Below are 16,433 nucleotides of genomic sequence, written 5' to 3'. Positions count from 1 at the left end.
AAGCTTATTACTTTCCTTTTTAAATAGGAAAGTAAACTAAACTTACTTCTAAATAAAATTATACTAATATTGGCCGGGCACGGTGGCTCACACCTATAATCCTAGCACTCTGGGAGGCCAAGGCAGGTGAATTGTTTGAGTTTAGGAGTTCGAGACCAGCCTGAGCAAGAGCGAGACCTGTCTCTACCAAAAATAGAAAAAATTAGCCGAGCATGGTGGCATATGCCTGTAGTCCCAGTTACTCAAGAATCTGAGGCAGGAGGATCACTTGAGCCCAGGAGTTGGAGGTTGCTGTGAGCTAGGCTGATGCCACGCCACTCACTCTAGCCTGGGCAACAAAATGAAATTCTTTCTTAAAAAAAAAAAAAAAAAATTACATTAATATTAATTAGATACTTCTTTGAAGTATTTCAGCCTTAAAAGTTGAGAAAAATTGAACATCTGTAAGTATAAACCAAAGCACTTCATAAATAAAACGAGAGAGAAAAGTCTGCCTCTGTGAATTACATACAAAAGAAACAAAGACATATCAGAAGTTTTTTAGTAATAAAGTTCTTGATTCCAGCCATTCAAAAAGAAAAAGCTGGCCATCCTAAAAACCCGCCAGAAAAGAATGGTCTAGAATCTTCACCAAAATGCAAATGCAACAAAAAAGAGAGAGAGCGCGCGCGTGGGCGTGTGTGATCACGTGAGGGAGAAACAGACAGACAGCCAGAGAGGTGAAATTTGTATATGCCATATAGTTGAATAGCAAGGGAGAAAATCTCCACATAACTGCAAGATATTGTTGCCTTGATTCCTCCACCCTCCCAATTTCATTTAAGCTGATTTAATCACTAAATTAATGCCTGAAATTACTTATGCATAATCACACTGTCATAAATTTTAGTATACATCATTCTCAAAACTTTAGAAAAGTTAACTGCTAAAAGAAGTCTTTTTTTTTTTTTTTTTTGAGACAGAGTCTCACTTTGTTGTCCAGGCTAGAGTGAGTGCCATGGCGTCAGCCTAGCTCACAGCAACCTCAAACTCCTGGGCTCAAGCGATCCTCCTGCCTCAGCCTCCCAAGTAGCTGGGACTACAGGCATGAGCCACCATGCCCGGCTAATTTTTTATATATATATCAGTTGGCCAATTAATTTCTTTCTATTTATAGTAGAGACGGGGTCTCGCTCTTGCTCAGGCTGGTTTTGAACTCCTGACCTTGAGCAATCCGCCCGCCTCAGCCTCCCAAGAGCTAGGATTACAGGCGTGAGCCACAGCGCCCGGCCTAAAAGAAGTCTTATAAGTAACATTTTTCCACTTCAGGATAACCTTTAAAAATACAATAGAATTAAAATATTTTAATATCTTCTTCTTAAAAAGATTTTAAAATATCCAAACATGATTAATATGATTGGCTTTTCACTGCACATGCAAAAACATTCTTGAGTGAACACAGAAAAGCAAATGAGAAAATATAACCTTTAGAAAGCTCAAAGTATTAAAGAACCCAAAATTTAGCCATCTAAATAACATATTTAACACAAAAACATGTTTGAATTTTTGAAATAAATATAAAGCATATATACTATTTAAATACATTAAGAAGTATTTCTCTATTAAAGTTGAGATGAAAAGTTAAAAGCCAAAAATTCCACTTTTGACAATAGCTGTAGATGCAAAGAGCAGTCATCTACAATAGAGATAATAGTGAAAACCAAGCTCTCCAAGGCAGTAAAGTATAACTGAGAAGAAGGGCAAAGGCATGAGAACAGAGACTTGAGGAATACCCACAGAAGAAAGCTAAGCCAGAAACATAACAAAGACAGCACAGTCAGCAAGGAAGGGATCTGGGAAGAAAGATGCCATGAAAACCAAGAAAGAAAAGGGCTTCAAGAAAGAGCCAGGAGAGGCAGTGTCTAAATTGAGATCAAAGAAGATGAAGATAAATCAAAACCACAGCAGAAAGTGAATGAACATATTGAATTGGTTAAGATTACCTATTTCCATCTCAACTGACAGAGTTAAGAGTTTATCTTGTGGAAAGGAAGGGAAGGGGAGTGGACACTGGGAGAAAAACAAACTTTAGTTATCATTCTTGCTGTCTGTAGTCCAAGACCAACAAAAGAGAAACTCTTTCTGAATGATTTGTTTTTGCTTAAGGGGTACACTCACCAAAATGTGGAGCAGGCAAGATTCTAGCTGCTCGAATTGGGCCATGTCGTACAGAGAAGAGCTCCTGTGCTTCCCCACTGATCTGCATAAGAGAAGACAGAAAAAAAGCCAGTAAATGAAAATGCAGGTCACATCATTATTATATGAAAATAAGATCTCCTGAATTTTATAATTTTTTGTCTAAAACATATATATACACGTACACATATACAGATAGACCCACACACATTTATGGTTGATCTTGCACTTTATTTTTTTTTTTTTTTTTTTTTTTTTTTTTTTTTTTTTTTTTTTTTTTTATGGGGCTGGGGGAGGGGGAGGGGGAGTCGCTGGGCGGCTCGAGCTCCTGATCTTGCACTTTAAATATACTCATACCTTAAATTACCACAAGCAATTTTAGAAAATTATAAGAGTACACAATTAATACAAACAAAAAAAGGTCTGTTCTAGAAGTCTATAATTTTTATCTTTTTAAACTATTAGAAATCTGTGCAGTTTATGCACAACTGCCTTCCATTTCATAGCAAAGCAACCATGATACTATTCAAAAAGCTCAACTTGAATATTGTAGCAACTTTAACAAATATGTTGTCAATGCAAAAAAGCAATATATACTGCAAAGAAAACATAATTGAAATGTGAATAACTTAGCTAGCAGTTATGGTTCTGAAACTCATTAACTGTTAACCTTGAATAAATCATTTAACCTCAATAAGCCTATATTCTTTGACAATTAAAAAAATGAGAAGGAAAAGCTGCCAAAAAGACCTCCAGAATACTTTTAATTTCAATCCTCTATGAACAAGTTACATGCAAGCAACATTAAAAGTTATTTTTATTATACACATAGATCAAACACTGCATGAAAGTACGTTAACTTTGAGTCATATCAGACTTACTCCTAAGATATAAAGAGTACAGTATACTACCCATCTGAAGGGTAAAAGAGGTGTGCTAATATGTGTAAAGTGTGAAAACGACTGCTTTTCAAATGTTAAGTGAAGTACTGAACAGATTAAACTAGAATTAGTCAAGAATGGCTTCCCAGACTTACTATATGTGGTACTACTGTAGTTGTCAATACATTTTCATAATTGCTTTGTGTTTGATGGAATATATGACAGAGAAAATGGCAAACATTATAAAACTAGTTCTAAATACCCAAGAACATACAACATATGTAATAAAGATAAATATTCAATAGAGGAAACATACTGAAGACATTTTTTTAAATAGGCACATCAAACAGGCAGTTTAAAATATAAAAAACATATACATTGTAAAAGGCTTATAAATATTACAATATTAAACTATAAATCTACAGAGCTGCCTTTTAGAGTAATTACCTTTTTAGATTTTCAGTTGGGCTTCTATCTGAACTTAAGAGCTAAAAACTATAAATATTTTTGTTTCTTATAAATGTTAAATTATGGCAATGCCTAAAGAGCCATCACATTCATTTTGCTTAAGATAATTACCACAACTTATTTAATGGCTGCAGTGACAAATCCTTCTGTAACACTTGGGATGCAGAAGATGTGAGGAATGCTAGAACTAACTGTGCAACAATAGCACCACCTACCACCAATGAAACACACAAAAGCTATAAATTCAGTATAGCACACTGTAAGAACTTACATGCTCTGCAAATTCCTTTGTAACCTTTAATTTTTTTTTTTTTTTGAGACAGAGTCTCACTTTGTTATCCTGGTTAGAGTGCCACGGCGTCAGCCTAGCTCACAGCAACCTCAAACTCCTGGGCTCGGGTGATCCTTCTGCCTCAGCCTCCTGAATAGCTGGGACTACAGTCATGCGCCACCATGCCCGGCTAATTTTTTCTATATATTTTTAGTTGGCCAATTAATTTCTTTCTATTTTTAGTAGAGACGGGATCTCGCTCTTGCTCAGACTGGTTTCGAACTCCTGACCTTGAGTGACCTGCCTGCCTCAGCCTCCCAGAGCGCTAGGATTACAGGCATAAGCCATTGTGTCAGGCCTGTAACCTTTAATTTTAAAAATGAACACCATAGCCATTATAGTCTACATTTGATTATAACAGAACTGAATTTAAAATTTAGAAAAAGCCATAAAAGTTTACTTTGTTCAAACTCCCACCCAATGCAATAATCATACAGTCTCTAAAATCTAAAAATTACAATCTCTTTGATTTTAAGCACACATATGGTAAAAGATGTAACACTAATGTAGTCTCATTATATTACAGGTGGTTTATTGGATATTTCACCTACCTAACATTATAAATTTTAATAGCCAAGAGAATAAAAACACTGCCAAGTCATTTACATTTTGACAATAAATTATGCAACACATAAATAACACTCTTTTCCAACATACTTGCTATTTCTATTAATAATAAGATTAAAAATAAGCTTTAAAATAATATTATAGAACTTACATTGAAATTATTATTCAGAGTAATGAAAAATACTTTTCACCTATAAGGTTTACACTTATAACAAATTATAGTATTCTGACACAAAATCTACTGCTCTATATTATTATTTCTACATGCCAGAGGTCTAGCACTTAGCTTTTGGTTCTCTCAAAGCCTTAAAGTTAAAAAAGGATAATGATATTTAACTGAGTTGTTGTATACAATTATACTAAAAAATAAAACAAAACTGTCTTAGGCCAGGCTTGGTGGCTCATGCCTGTAATCCTAGCACTCTGGGAGAGCTGAGGCAGGAGGATCGCTCAAGGTAAGGAGTTCCAGACCAGCCTGAGCAAGAGCAAGACCCTGTCTCCACTAAAACTAGAACGAAATTAATTGGCCAACTAAAATTATATAGAAAAAATTAGCCGGGCATGGTGGCTACATGCCTGTAGTCCCAGCTACTCGGGAGGCTGAGGCAGAAGGATTCCCTGAGCCCAGGAGTTTGTGGTTGCTGTGAGCTAGGCTGATGCCACAGCGCTCTAGTATAGGCAACAGAGTGAGACTCTGTCTCCAAAAAAAAAAAAAAAAACCAAATCTGTCTTGGCATACTCACTATATGATAAAGATTTACCACTGTATTTAATATGCAAGAGCTTACTTTGATATAGAAAAACATTTTGAAATCTGAACACACCATGCTTTGCAGCAAAAACAAACCTAAATGTATGTTATCCTAAGCTTCTATTCTAAATCCCTCTTTATATGTAAAGTAACAGGTGAGAAAAAACATTAGGACTGATTATAAAATGCACCCACATTCATTGCCCATTCTTCACTACCTCTAAGTTAAGGTTCTAGAATCTTTGTTTAATTATAACAGGGGAGAGGGGGGAAAGTATTATGTTTCATTTATAGATATTTGTAAATATATTAAAATCATAATTGTGCAACCTACTGAAATTAGAAGCATAATTCTAAACTATCAGCCCTTTCCCTCAACCCTGGATCCCCACCAGAGCCCACCCCATAAAATAAAATAAAATATTCTCAACTATCCTATGTGAGTCTCAAATGGCAAACTTCCTAGAGGACAGAACTCCCTAAATGGGATGTGCAAACTTTACATTAGAATACCACTGCAGAACATAAACAGTACTAAAAAAGTGTATACAGACAGGATGTGTACATTTTAGAAAGGACAGAGGATGGACATGACATGTCCTTACACACTGCTTTAGTTATTATGAATTGCCTCTAATAATTTTATAAAGTATGTTCAATTTTGCTTTAAAATAAATGAGTGTCAAAACTGATTTTTTAAAAGTCAACACATTTTCTCAAAAGTGAATCTTAGGTTTCTTAAGAAGAGTTCATTGAATGAAAATGGCAAAGAATCTCAGAGATAAGGATTTTATAAGATCCTGAAAAGAATTATATGAAGTTGTAAATTCAGTTTTAAACCAACAACAACAATATATAAAAGAGCAGAACTACAAGGAAGGAGTGTACCAAGCAGTGTTCCAACTTCCTGGCAACTGTGTTAACTTGGGGAGAGGAGCAAACTGGGAGGAAACCTCTCCAAGAGTTCCTCATGATCTCTGCCTTTGTTCTTACTGGCATTTTAATTTCTGATGACAGACTTTTGTTGTTTGGGACATAAACCGGACGTACCAGTTTGGGTGCACAATAAAGAGAACAAAGAATGATTTGTTCACACTGTAAGAAAAAAAATCTTTTCTAACCATAGAAAATAGCTTTCGCATGGTGAAAATATGCAAATGACATACCAAACCAAAAAATGGGATGGGGGGAGTACAATTTTAGAATCTGACAACTCAATCTAAGGCAAAAGGAAATTACAACAGCCAAGACAATAATAAACACACAGAAAAGGCTATAAAACTTCTGGAAGGGCTTTTAGAATTCTCTGAAAGCAACTGAAGTTCAACTAGTCCTCAGAGCCAAACTTGTTTCTGAAATCCTGGTAACTTTCAATAGACTATCTGACTATAATATAGAAAATTCAACCAAATATCAAGGACAATAAAAAAATGCTCTACAATGCCACAGAATTAGGATAAGATTGCCTATTCAGATCTCTACCTTCCCCTGCAGACCACTAGTTAAATGGATATTTGTGGTCTGCAAATGATTTTTTAAGTAAACTTCACTTTAAGATAACAAACACAGAAAAAGTATATAACTCATAAGTATCTGTATAGCTTAAGGAGTTTTCAATGTTAATATACCTCTGTACTGACAGACATCAAGAAACAATAGAGGCCGGGCCTAGTGGCTCAAGCCTATAATCCTAGCACTCGGGGAGGCCTAGGCAGGGGGATTGCTCAAGGTAAGGAGTTCGAGACTAGCCTGAGCAAGAGCAAGACCATCTCTACTAGAAAACAGAAAGAAATTAGCTGGACAACTAAAAATATATAGAAAAAATTAGCCGGGCATGGTGGCGCATGCCTATAGTCCCAGCTACTTGGGAGGCTGAGGCAGAAGGACTCCTTGAACCCAGGAGTTTGAGGTTGCTGTGAGCTAGGCTGATGCCAAGGCACTCTAGCTCGAGCAACAGAGCCAGACTCTGTCTCAAAAAAAAAAAAAAAGAAAGAAAGAAAGAAAAGAAAAAGAAACAATACAATGGATACTCACAAGGTCCTGCCATGTCCCTTCCCAGGCATAACTCCAAATCAAGAATGACCATGACCACAATCCTGATTTGTAAAACCTTACATAAGCTCTTGTTCATCTTAATGTAAATGGGTTCACACAGTATATACTCTTGTGAATGGCTTTTTTCACACATTACTATCCTTATGAAATTAATTCATGTTGCTGCATGGGATTGTAGCTTTTTAATTCTTGTTGCTATATAGATTTTCATTGTATGAAAATACTACAATTTTATCCATTCTATTATTCATGGACCTCTGGGGTATTTTGAGTTTTTGGCTTCTAGTTTTTGGATCTTAAGATGTCAAGGAAAATTTGTGAAAGATTTTGAAATGGGAAAAAGATTACTGTGTGGTTTTTCACTGGATTACAAAGAGTTAGTGGTAATGGACCCTCTGGTGTTATCTGATTCTAGAGATCAGACTTTTGTCTTTGGGGCATTTTACAATCCTCCGACAGAAAACTGAGAGTAATGCAATAGATTCTTGTGCACAGAAATGCAAATAAATTTTGCCTGGTAGAAGGACAATCAAATTCCACTTTGTAGAAAAGATGATACCAAATAGTACATTGTAATGCCAACAGGATATTAATGAGGTTTCCATCTATTAGCAACTTCATTTCAGTATTCCTAATTGCCTATATTTGATCTTCACCTTCTACTTTAAGCCACCTGCAGTAACTTCCCAAATTCCTCATTAGTAAGTTAAATAAAATCTAGAACATCTGTCTATTATATAGTTGTATGAGAATCATTATACTATTTTGAAAATAACATCATAAAGAATATTATTGGCCGGGCACGGTGGCTCACGCCTGTAATCCTAGCACTCCGGGAGGCCGAGGCTGGTGGATTGCTCGAGGTCAGGAGTTCGAAACCAGCCTGAGCAAGAGCAAGACCCAGTCTCTACTATAAATAGAAAGAAATTAATTGGCCAACTAATATATATAACTGGCCAGGCATGGTGGCGCATGCCTGTAGTCCCAGCTACTTGGGAGACTGAGGCAGGAGGATTGCTTGAGTTTGAGGTTGCTGTGAGCTAGGCTGATGCCATGGCACTCTAGCCTCGGCAACAAAGCGAGACTCTGTCTCAAAAAAAAAAAAAAAAAAAAAAAAGAATATTATTATGAATATTCTCACAAATGTCTTTGTGTAAACATGTACATATATTTCTATATTTCTTTTAGATATATATCTAGTAGAGTAATTGCTTCTATATAAAGATATTAGGGTAGGCATATATATACCTTTTATAATTTTTAATAAAACTGTTTTACAATGTGATTGTACCAATTTACACTTCTACCAGCAATCTATGAGGGTTCTATCTATTCCACATCCTGGCCAACAACTAGTGGCAGCCATTCTGCTGGGTTTACAGAATAAATTATGGATTTAAATCAATTGATGCACGCTGTATGAAATGCATAAATCAGCCTCCTATGGATATGTAATGCTGCCTAAAAGTAATTATATAAACTGATGGCCTTTATTTACAATGGCTTTTCATGAGGGCAGATGATGTAAGACTCTTGTTCTGAAGGACCCTTCATTTTCATAGATAGGTATGATATTATGGAATATGAATGAGATTCAAGGACTCATTTCAGCAGCTTTGGAAAAAAGTAGAGATTTTTTTTGTACCTAATAAAATTCATACCTTAACTCAAAGACAACAATGACCAATCCTTCCCTCAAATAAGGTACAATGGTTGGGTTATAACAACACAATGTTGCTTTAAGTAGAAAAATATTGATTTGTAAAAATTTAGCCTTTCAGTTTCCAGGCTGGCATGTAAGGAGCTTAGAAGTCTTCACTTTGTCCTAACCACAAGTAAAAAGCTGAACAAACTAAAAAATCAACCACTCTTCTTATATCCATCAGAGAAATGAGGTCACAGGGCAAACCACAGCCTCAAAAATTAGAGAGACTTCTGAAGCTGAGATGGCCTCATAAAATAATTTTAAAAATTGGAGAGACAGGCGAATACACAGAATCACAATTTACAAGAGCAGAAATCCACAAGTAGAAACCTCTACATGAACCAGTATCAGGGTAGAAACACCTAAATTATGATTCACAAATTACTAGAGACTCAATATGGACAAGCCTGAGAGATAAAAACTCCAGGGCAAACCAGTCCTAGGGCAAGCCCTCACATTTATGTGTTTTATCTCCAGAAGCTATACCCAAGTCCTAACAGCAAATACTAAAGAAAATGAAAAGTCCCTCAAACCCCTCTGGCAGTGGGTGTGAAAAATGGAACTATTTTAAAATATGTCAGAGCATTCTGACAGGCTTGTTCTCAGGAGAAACTATTTTATCACAGCCTATCCTGCTAGGGTTATATTAGAGCCTAACCTACCTGAGGAAAGAGAAATACCCAACTCTAGTCCCCTCTAGCCTTCTTGTCTTACCTAAGAAGGTTAAAAATATAATAAAAATCTGTGATGCACTTGCAAAGACTGAGACTTAATCATAGGATTACACAATGCTTTCCCACCCCACACACTACCACTGTATTACTAAAGGCCCATTTAACATATTTCCCTCCTTTTAATAATATATTAGAAAACATACTAAAAGCCAAAAAACAGTTTGAAGAGACTTAAACAAGTATCAGAACCACAGTCAGATATGATAAGCTCAGAGAAGAACATGCAGGATAAATGCCCAAAAGAAAATCTACACCAAAGCATATCATTTGCAAACTTGAAAAAATCAAAGATAAAGAAAAAAAACTTAAGGCTGGGTGCAGTAGCTCATGCCTGTAATCCTAGCACTTCAGGAGGCCAAGGTGGGAGGATCATTTGGGGCCAGTAGTTTGCGACCAGCCAGGCAACATAGCAAGACCTCTCTCTACAAAACATTTAAAATGTAGTTCCAGGTACTCAGGAGGCTGAGGCGGGGGGGGGGGGGGGGGGGGGGGGGGGGGGGGGGGGGGGACTCTTGAGGCCAGGAATTAGAGGTTATAGTAAGGTATGATAAGGCTACTACAAAGAAAAGAAAGAAAGAAAAAGGCAGGAAAGCAGTAAGGCAAGAAGGAAAGGAAAGAAGAAGCCAAAGGGAAAAAACACCTACTTATAGAGGAGCGAGGATAAAGAATTACATTGCCTTTTCCTCAAAAACGATACAAGCAAGAAAGAGATATTTAAAGTATTGTATGGGGAAAAAAAAACACCAACCTATAATTCCTCATCCTGCAAAATTAGCCTTCAAAACTGATTTTGAAGGACAAATAAAGACTTTCTCAAAGAGAAGTTGAGGGAATTTATTGCCAGTAGAGTTGCCTTGCCAGAAATGTTAAAAGATGTTCTGCAGAAAAAGAAAACAATAAAGGTTAGAAACTGAGATCTACATAAAAGAATGAAAACACCAGAGTAGGAATAAGTGAAGGTAAAATAAAACTTCTATTTTTCTTAACTGTTTTAACAGATAATATTTTGTTCAAAATAGCAACAATGTACTCAATTATATATGCTTATGTATAGGCATATATATAGGTATATATATATACACACACACACACACACACATGTCCTTATGTATGCTTATATATAAGTGAAATAAATAACAGTAATGATATAAGAAAGAAGAGAGAGGAATTAGCAATATTTTGTTAATATTATGTACTGCACTAACCATGAAGCAATATAGCATTCTTTGAAAGTAGACTTTGATTAGTTGTAAATGTATATTGCAAACTCCAGGGCAACCACTAAAAGAAGTTTTAATTAAGTAGTATAATTGATATGCTAAGAAAAGAAAGCATTATATAGAATGCTCAATTAAACTACCAAAAGCAGGAAAAGGGTAGAAGATAAAAGCAGGAATAAAAAAATAAGGGCAACAAACATAAAAAAGTAACAAATATGATAGATATTAATCCATCTATACCAATAAGCACCATAAACAATCAATGGTCTAAATACATCAATTAAAAAACAGAGATTGTGAATGTGGATTAAAATGTAAAATCCAATATATGTTGTCTACAAGAAACCTACTTTAAAGACACATACCGTGTTTCCCTCAAGATTAAGACCTACCCATAAAATAAGCCCTAGCAGAATTTCTAAGCATTTGGGTGATATAAGCCCTACCTCGAAAATAAAACCTAGTGATGGGCATGGCTACTCAGCATATCTGCACAACCCATGCATTTCGTCACAGAGCGGAAAAGACGACGAGCAGCCCTTCTCATCTGCGCCATGAGAGCTCTGTTGCTCGTGACATGAGAGATTGGGGCCAATGGTTCTAAAGGAAATACAGCTGTAAGAAATTCAGGATGGAATTCAGGGTTTGGAGAGTTATGATGATGTTCCAGAAGAAGATGACTTAATTATATTTGAATAAATGTACATTGTTGTACGGTACTTAAAAAAAAAATAACACATCCCCTGAAAATAAGCCCTAGGGGTTCTTCTTGAGGAAAAATAAATATAAGACCCAGTCTTAGGCCGGGCGCACGGTGGCTCACGCCTGTAATCCTGGGAGATGAGGCAGGAAGATCGCTCAAGGTCAAGAGTTCGAAACCAGCCTCAGCAAGAGCAAGACCCCCATCTCTACTAAAAATAGAAATTAATTGGCCAACTAAAAGTTAATATAGAAAAAAATTAGCCGGGCATGGTGGCACATGCCTGTAGTCCTAGCTACCCGTGAGGCTGAGGCAGAAGGATTGCTTGATCCCAGGAATTTGAGGTTGCTGTGAGCTAGGCTGACGCCACGGCACTCTAGCCTGGGCAACAGAGTGAGATTTTGTCTCAAAAAAAAAAAAGATCCTGTATTATTTTCCGGGAAACACAATAGAGATTAAAAGGGGGCCGGGCGCGGTGGCTCACGCCTGTAATCCTAGCTCTCTGGGAGGCCGAGGCGGGTGGATCCTTTGAGCTCAGGAGTTCGAAACCAACCTGAGCAAGAGCAAGACCCGTCTCTACTATAAATAGAAATAAATTAATTGGCCAACTAATATATATATATAAAAGATTAGCAGGGCATGGTGGCGCATGCCTGTAGTCCCAGCTACTCGGGAGGCTGAGGCAGAAGGATCGCTTGAGCCCAGGAGTTTGAGGTTGCTGTGAGCCAGGCTGACACCACGGCACTCACTCTAGCCTGGACAACAAAGCAAGACTCTATCTCAAAAAAAAAAAAAATAAATAAAAAAAAAAAAATAAAAAAAAAAAAATAAAAGGGGAAGGTATCTCATGCTAACAAGAATCAAAACAACAAAATAGCCAGCCAGGCATGGTGGCCCACGCCTGTAATCCTACCGCTCTGGGAGGGTCAGGTGGATGGATCTTTTGAGCTAAGAAGTTTGAGATAAGGAGTTCGAGACCAGCCTGAGCAAAAGTAAGACCCCGTCTCTACTAAAAAAATAAAAAGAAATTAGCTGGACAACTAAAAAATATATAGAAAAAATGAGTCGGGCATGGTGGTGCATGCTCTAGTCCCAGCTACTCGGGAGGCTGAGGCAGGAGGTCGCTTGAGCCCAGGAGTTTCAGGTTGCTGTGAGCTATGATCATGCCACTGCACTCTCTAGCCAGGGAAACAGTGAGACTCTGTCTCCAAAAAAAAAAAAAAAAAAAAAAAACACTTATAAAAACTCATGGGATGCAAGCTGGGTGCGGTGGCTCACACCTGTAATCCTAGCACTCTGGGAGGCTATGCGGGAGGATCGTTTGAGCTCAGGCGTTTGAGACTAGTCTGAGCAAAAGCGAGACCCTGTCTTTACTAAAAATAGAAACAAATTAATTGGCCAACAAAAAATACATAGAAAAAAACTAGTGGCACATGCCTGTAGTCCCAGCTACTCAGGAGGCTGAGGCAGGAGGATCTCTTGAGCCCAGGAGTCTGAGGTTACTGTGAGCTAGGCTGATGCCACAGCACTCCAGCCCGGGAAACAGAGTGAGACTCTGTCTCAAAAAAATAACAATAATAAAATAAAAGAGAAAGAGAGAAGACACAAATTAACTAATATCAGAAATGAAAGAAAAGAGGTCACTACAAATCCCATGGGCATTAAAAAGATAATAAAGGAACACTATAAACAACTCTGTACCCACAAATTTGATAACCTCAATGAAATGGACCAATTCCTTGAAACATACAATGTGCCAAAACTTACATGCAAAGAAATATATAGTCTGAATAGCCCTATATCTATTTTAAAAAATTCAATCAGTAATTAATAACCTTCCAAAACAGAAAGCACAGGTCCAGGAATTCACTGGTGAATTCTACCAAACATTTAAGAAAGGAAGAATACCAATTCTCTATAATCTCTTCTAGAAGATAGCAAAGAGCATGCTTCCTACCTCATTCTATGAGGCACCATTACCCTAATTCCAAAACCACAAAGAAGACATTACAAGAAAACTACAGACCAATATCTCTCATAAACATAGATGCAAAAATCCCCACCAAAATAATAGCAAATCAAATCCAACAATGTATAACAAGAATTATACACTATAAAAAAGGGGGATTTATTTTAGGTATGCAAAGCTAGTTCAACATTCAAAAAATCACCAATGTAAGCCATCACATCAACAAGCTAAAGAAGGAAAATCACAGGGTCAAATAAGAGACGCAGAAAAATCATATGAAAAAATCCAACACCCATTCATGAAAAAAAAAAAAAAACTCTCAGAAATTAGGAATACAGAACTTCCTCTACTTGATTCAAAACCATCTACAGGCCAGGCACAGAGGCTCCCAACTATAATCCTAGCACTCAGGGAGGCCAAGGCAGGAGGACCACTTCAGGTCAAGAGTTTGAGATCAACCTGAGGAAGAGTGAGACCCAATCTCTACAAATATTAGAAAAAATACCCAGATATGGTGGCACATACCAATCATGACAGTGCAGTATTGCTGAAAGTATAGATAATTAGATTAATGGAACAGAGAGCCCACAAATAAACCCACATAAATACAGTCAACCGATCTTCAATAAAAGAGCAAGGGCAGGCTGGGCACAGTGGCTCATGCCTGTAATCCTAGCACTCTGGGAGGCCAAGGCAGGAGGATCACTTGAGGTCAAGAGTTTGAGACCAGCTTGAGCAAGAGCAAGACCCCATCGCTACCAAAAAAAAAAAAAAAAAAAAAAAAAAACAGAAAGAAATTAACTGGCCAACTAAAAATATATAGAAAATATTAGCCCGGCATAGTGGCACATGCCTGTAGTCCCAGCTACTCAGGAGACTGAGGCAGGAGGATTGCTTGAGCCCAGGTGTTTGAGGTTGCTGTGAGCTAGGCTGACGCCACAGCACTCTAGCCCAGCAACAGAGTGAGGCTCTGTCTCAAAAAAAAAAAAAAAAAAAGAGCACGTGCAATACAACAGAGCAAGGATAGTCTTTTCAACAAATGGTGCTGGAACAACTGGACATCCACATGCAATAAAATGAATGTAGACACAGACCTTACACCCTTCACAAAAATTAATTCAAAATGGATTGCAGATCTAAATGTAAAATGCAAAACCATAAAACACTTAAAAAATAACAAAGGAGAAAACATAGTTGTTGCTGGGTATTGTGCCGGCTTTTGGGATAAACAAAAGGCACCATTCATGTAAGAAAAAAAGTGATAGGCTAAACTTGCTTAAAATGTAAAACTCCCCAGCCGTGCGAGGTGGCTCACACCTGTAATTCTAGCACACTGGGAGGCCAAGGCGGGTGGATCATTTGAGTACAGGAGTTCAAAACCAGCCTGAGCAAGACCCTGTCTCTACTAAAAATAGAAAGAAATTAATTGAACAACTAAAAATATACATACAAAAAATTAGCCGGGCATGGTGGCACATGCCTGTAGTCCCAGTTACTCGAGAGGCTGAGGCAGAAGGATCGCTTGAGCCTAGGAGTTTGAGATTGCTGTGAGCTAGGCTGACGCCACAGCACTCTAGCCTGGGCAACACAGTGAGACTCTGTCATTCATTCATTCATTCATTCATTAATAAATAAATAAATAAATAAATAAATAAATAAATAAATAAAATTAGCTGGACATGGTGGCATGTGCCTGTAGTTCCAGCTACTTGAGATGCTGAGGCAGCAGGATCACTTGAGCTCAGGAGTTTGAGGCTGCAGTGTTTTTATCACACTAGTCTTTATACTCCCATTGAAACAATCAAGCCAGTCTCCACCATCTCTAGCTTTTGTGCTTATATAATACTTTTACTTAAAACCTGTTTTTCTTACTGCCAGTTATCTAAAAATAGCCCATTTATATATACAAATATATAGCTATCAATTTTTTCCAGTTGTGTCACATGTAATAACCATAAGGACACAACTAAACTTCCTTAAAAAGAAAATCATTTCACTAGTTTTCAAAGTTAAAAAGTAACACCAATAAATTATTTTATTAGGGAAAAAAGTTACCTACGGACTTCAGTTATTAATAACGTGTCAATATTGGTTCATCAATTATGTAACAAATGTACCACATTAACCCAAAGGGTTAACAATAGGGGAAAATGAAAAGAGGGTAGTGGAGAGATACATGTGAGGTCTCTGTACTTGCACCTCAGTTTTTTTGTAAACCTAAAACTACTCCAAAAAAATATGGTCTAGTAATTTAAATATATATAGAAAATATTTAAAAAATGTGAATATCCCACAAATAAATGTTAATCTTCCCTGGATACCAAAAACAAAAAACAAAATTGAGGATAAAGGGTAAAAATATAGAAAGATCAGAGAAGGATATCTTATACCACAGAATTCACTTCCTAAAGCAACAAGGACCTTTCTTAATCCATTTAACATATTAACTGCCATGTTAGTTGTATTTAACCCAGGCTAGTTTTGAGACTGGGGCCTTGTGAGGATATCACCTTAGGAGCCTGAAAAACCATTTTGTAAATTGCATGTAAGTCATGCACACAAAACAATAAAAAAATAACAAATTTTTCATTAGTTAAGGACTCTTTTGTTTTCAAAGTTTTTGTTCTATTCTCATAATAAAACATCATGGCTCCAAAATAAAATTTTTTTTATTGTATGGCAGTCAATGTGTTAAATATACAAGTATATACTTATCAATATGCTAATTATTTCACATGTACTAATCATAGAGACTGAATGTTATAAAGTTCCTTAAAAAGAAGATTGCTTCATTAGTTTGCACTTAAAAATAATAATTTATTTTTAATTAGGGAGAAATGGCAAAATTATAAAGAGGAATGGAAGTAGGCATGGCAG

General features: G+C 36.8%; 1 protein-coding gene across 19 annotated transcripts in view; it reads right to left on the bottom strand.

The window, feature by feature from the left end:
* The window catches only part of BCAS3 (BCAS3 microtubule associated cell migration factor), a 539,137-nt gene that overhangs the window by 479,564 nt on the left and 43,140 nt on the right, over nucleotides 1-16,433 (bottom strand). For all 19 annotated transcript variants that reach the window (XM_075994398.1, XM_075994401.1, XM_012775078.2 and 16 more), the window contains one exon: nucleotides 2,158-2,239. In XM_075994398.1, coding sequence (XP_075850513.1) covers nucleotides 2,158-2,239 — 82 coding nt within the window. The remainder of the gene's footprint in view (nucleotides 1-2,157; nucleotides 2,240-16,433) is intronic.

This window comes from Microcebus murinus, chromosome 18 (genome assembly GCF_040939455.1).
Source record: "Microcebus murinus isolate Inina chromosome 18, M.murinus_Inina_mat1.0, whole genome shotgun sequence".
In the NCBI taxonomy this organism is placed as follows: domain Eukaryota; kingdom Metazoa; phylum Chordata; class Mammalia; order Primates; family Cheirogaleidae; genus Microcebus; species Microcebus murinus.
Note: the sequence above shows the minus strand (reverse complement) of the source record. Positions and strands in the feature narration are given on the sequence as shown.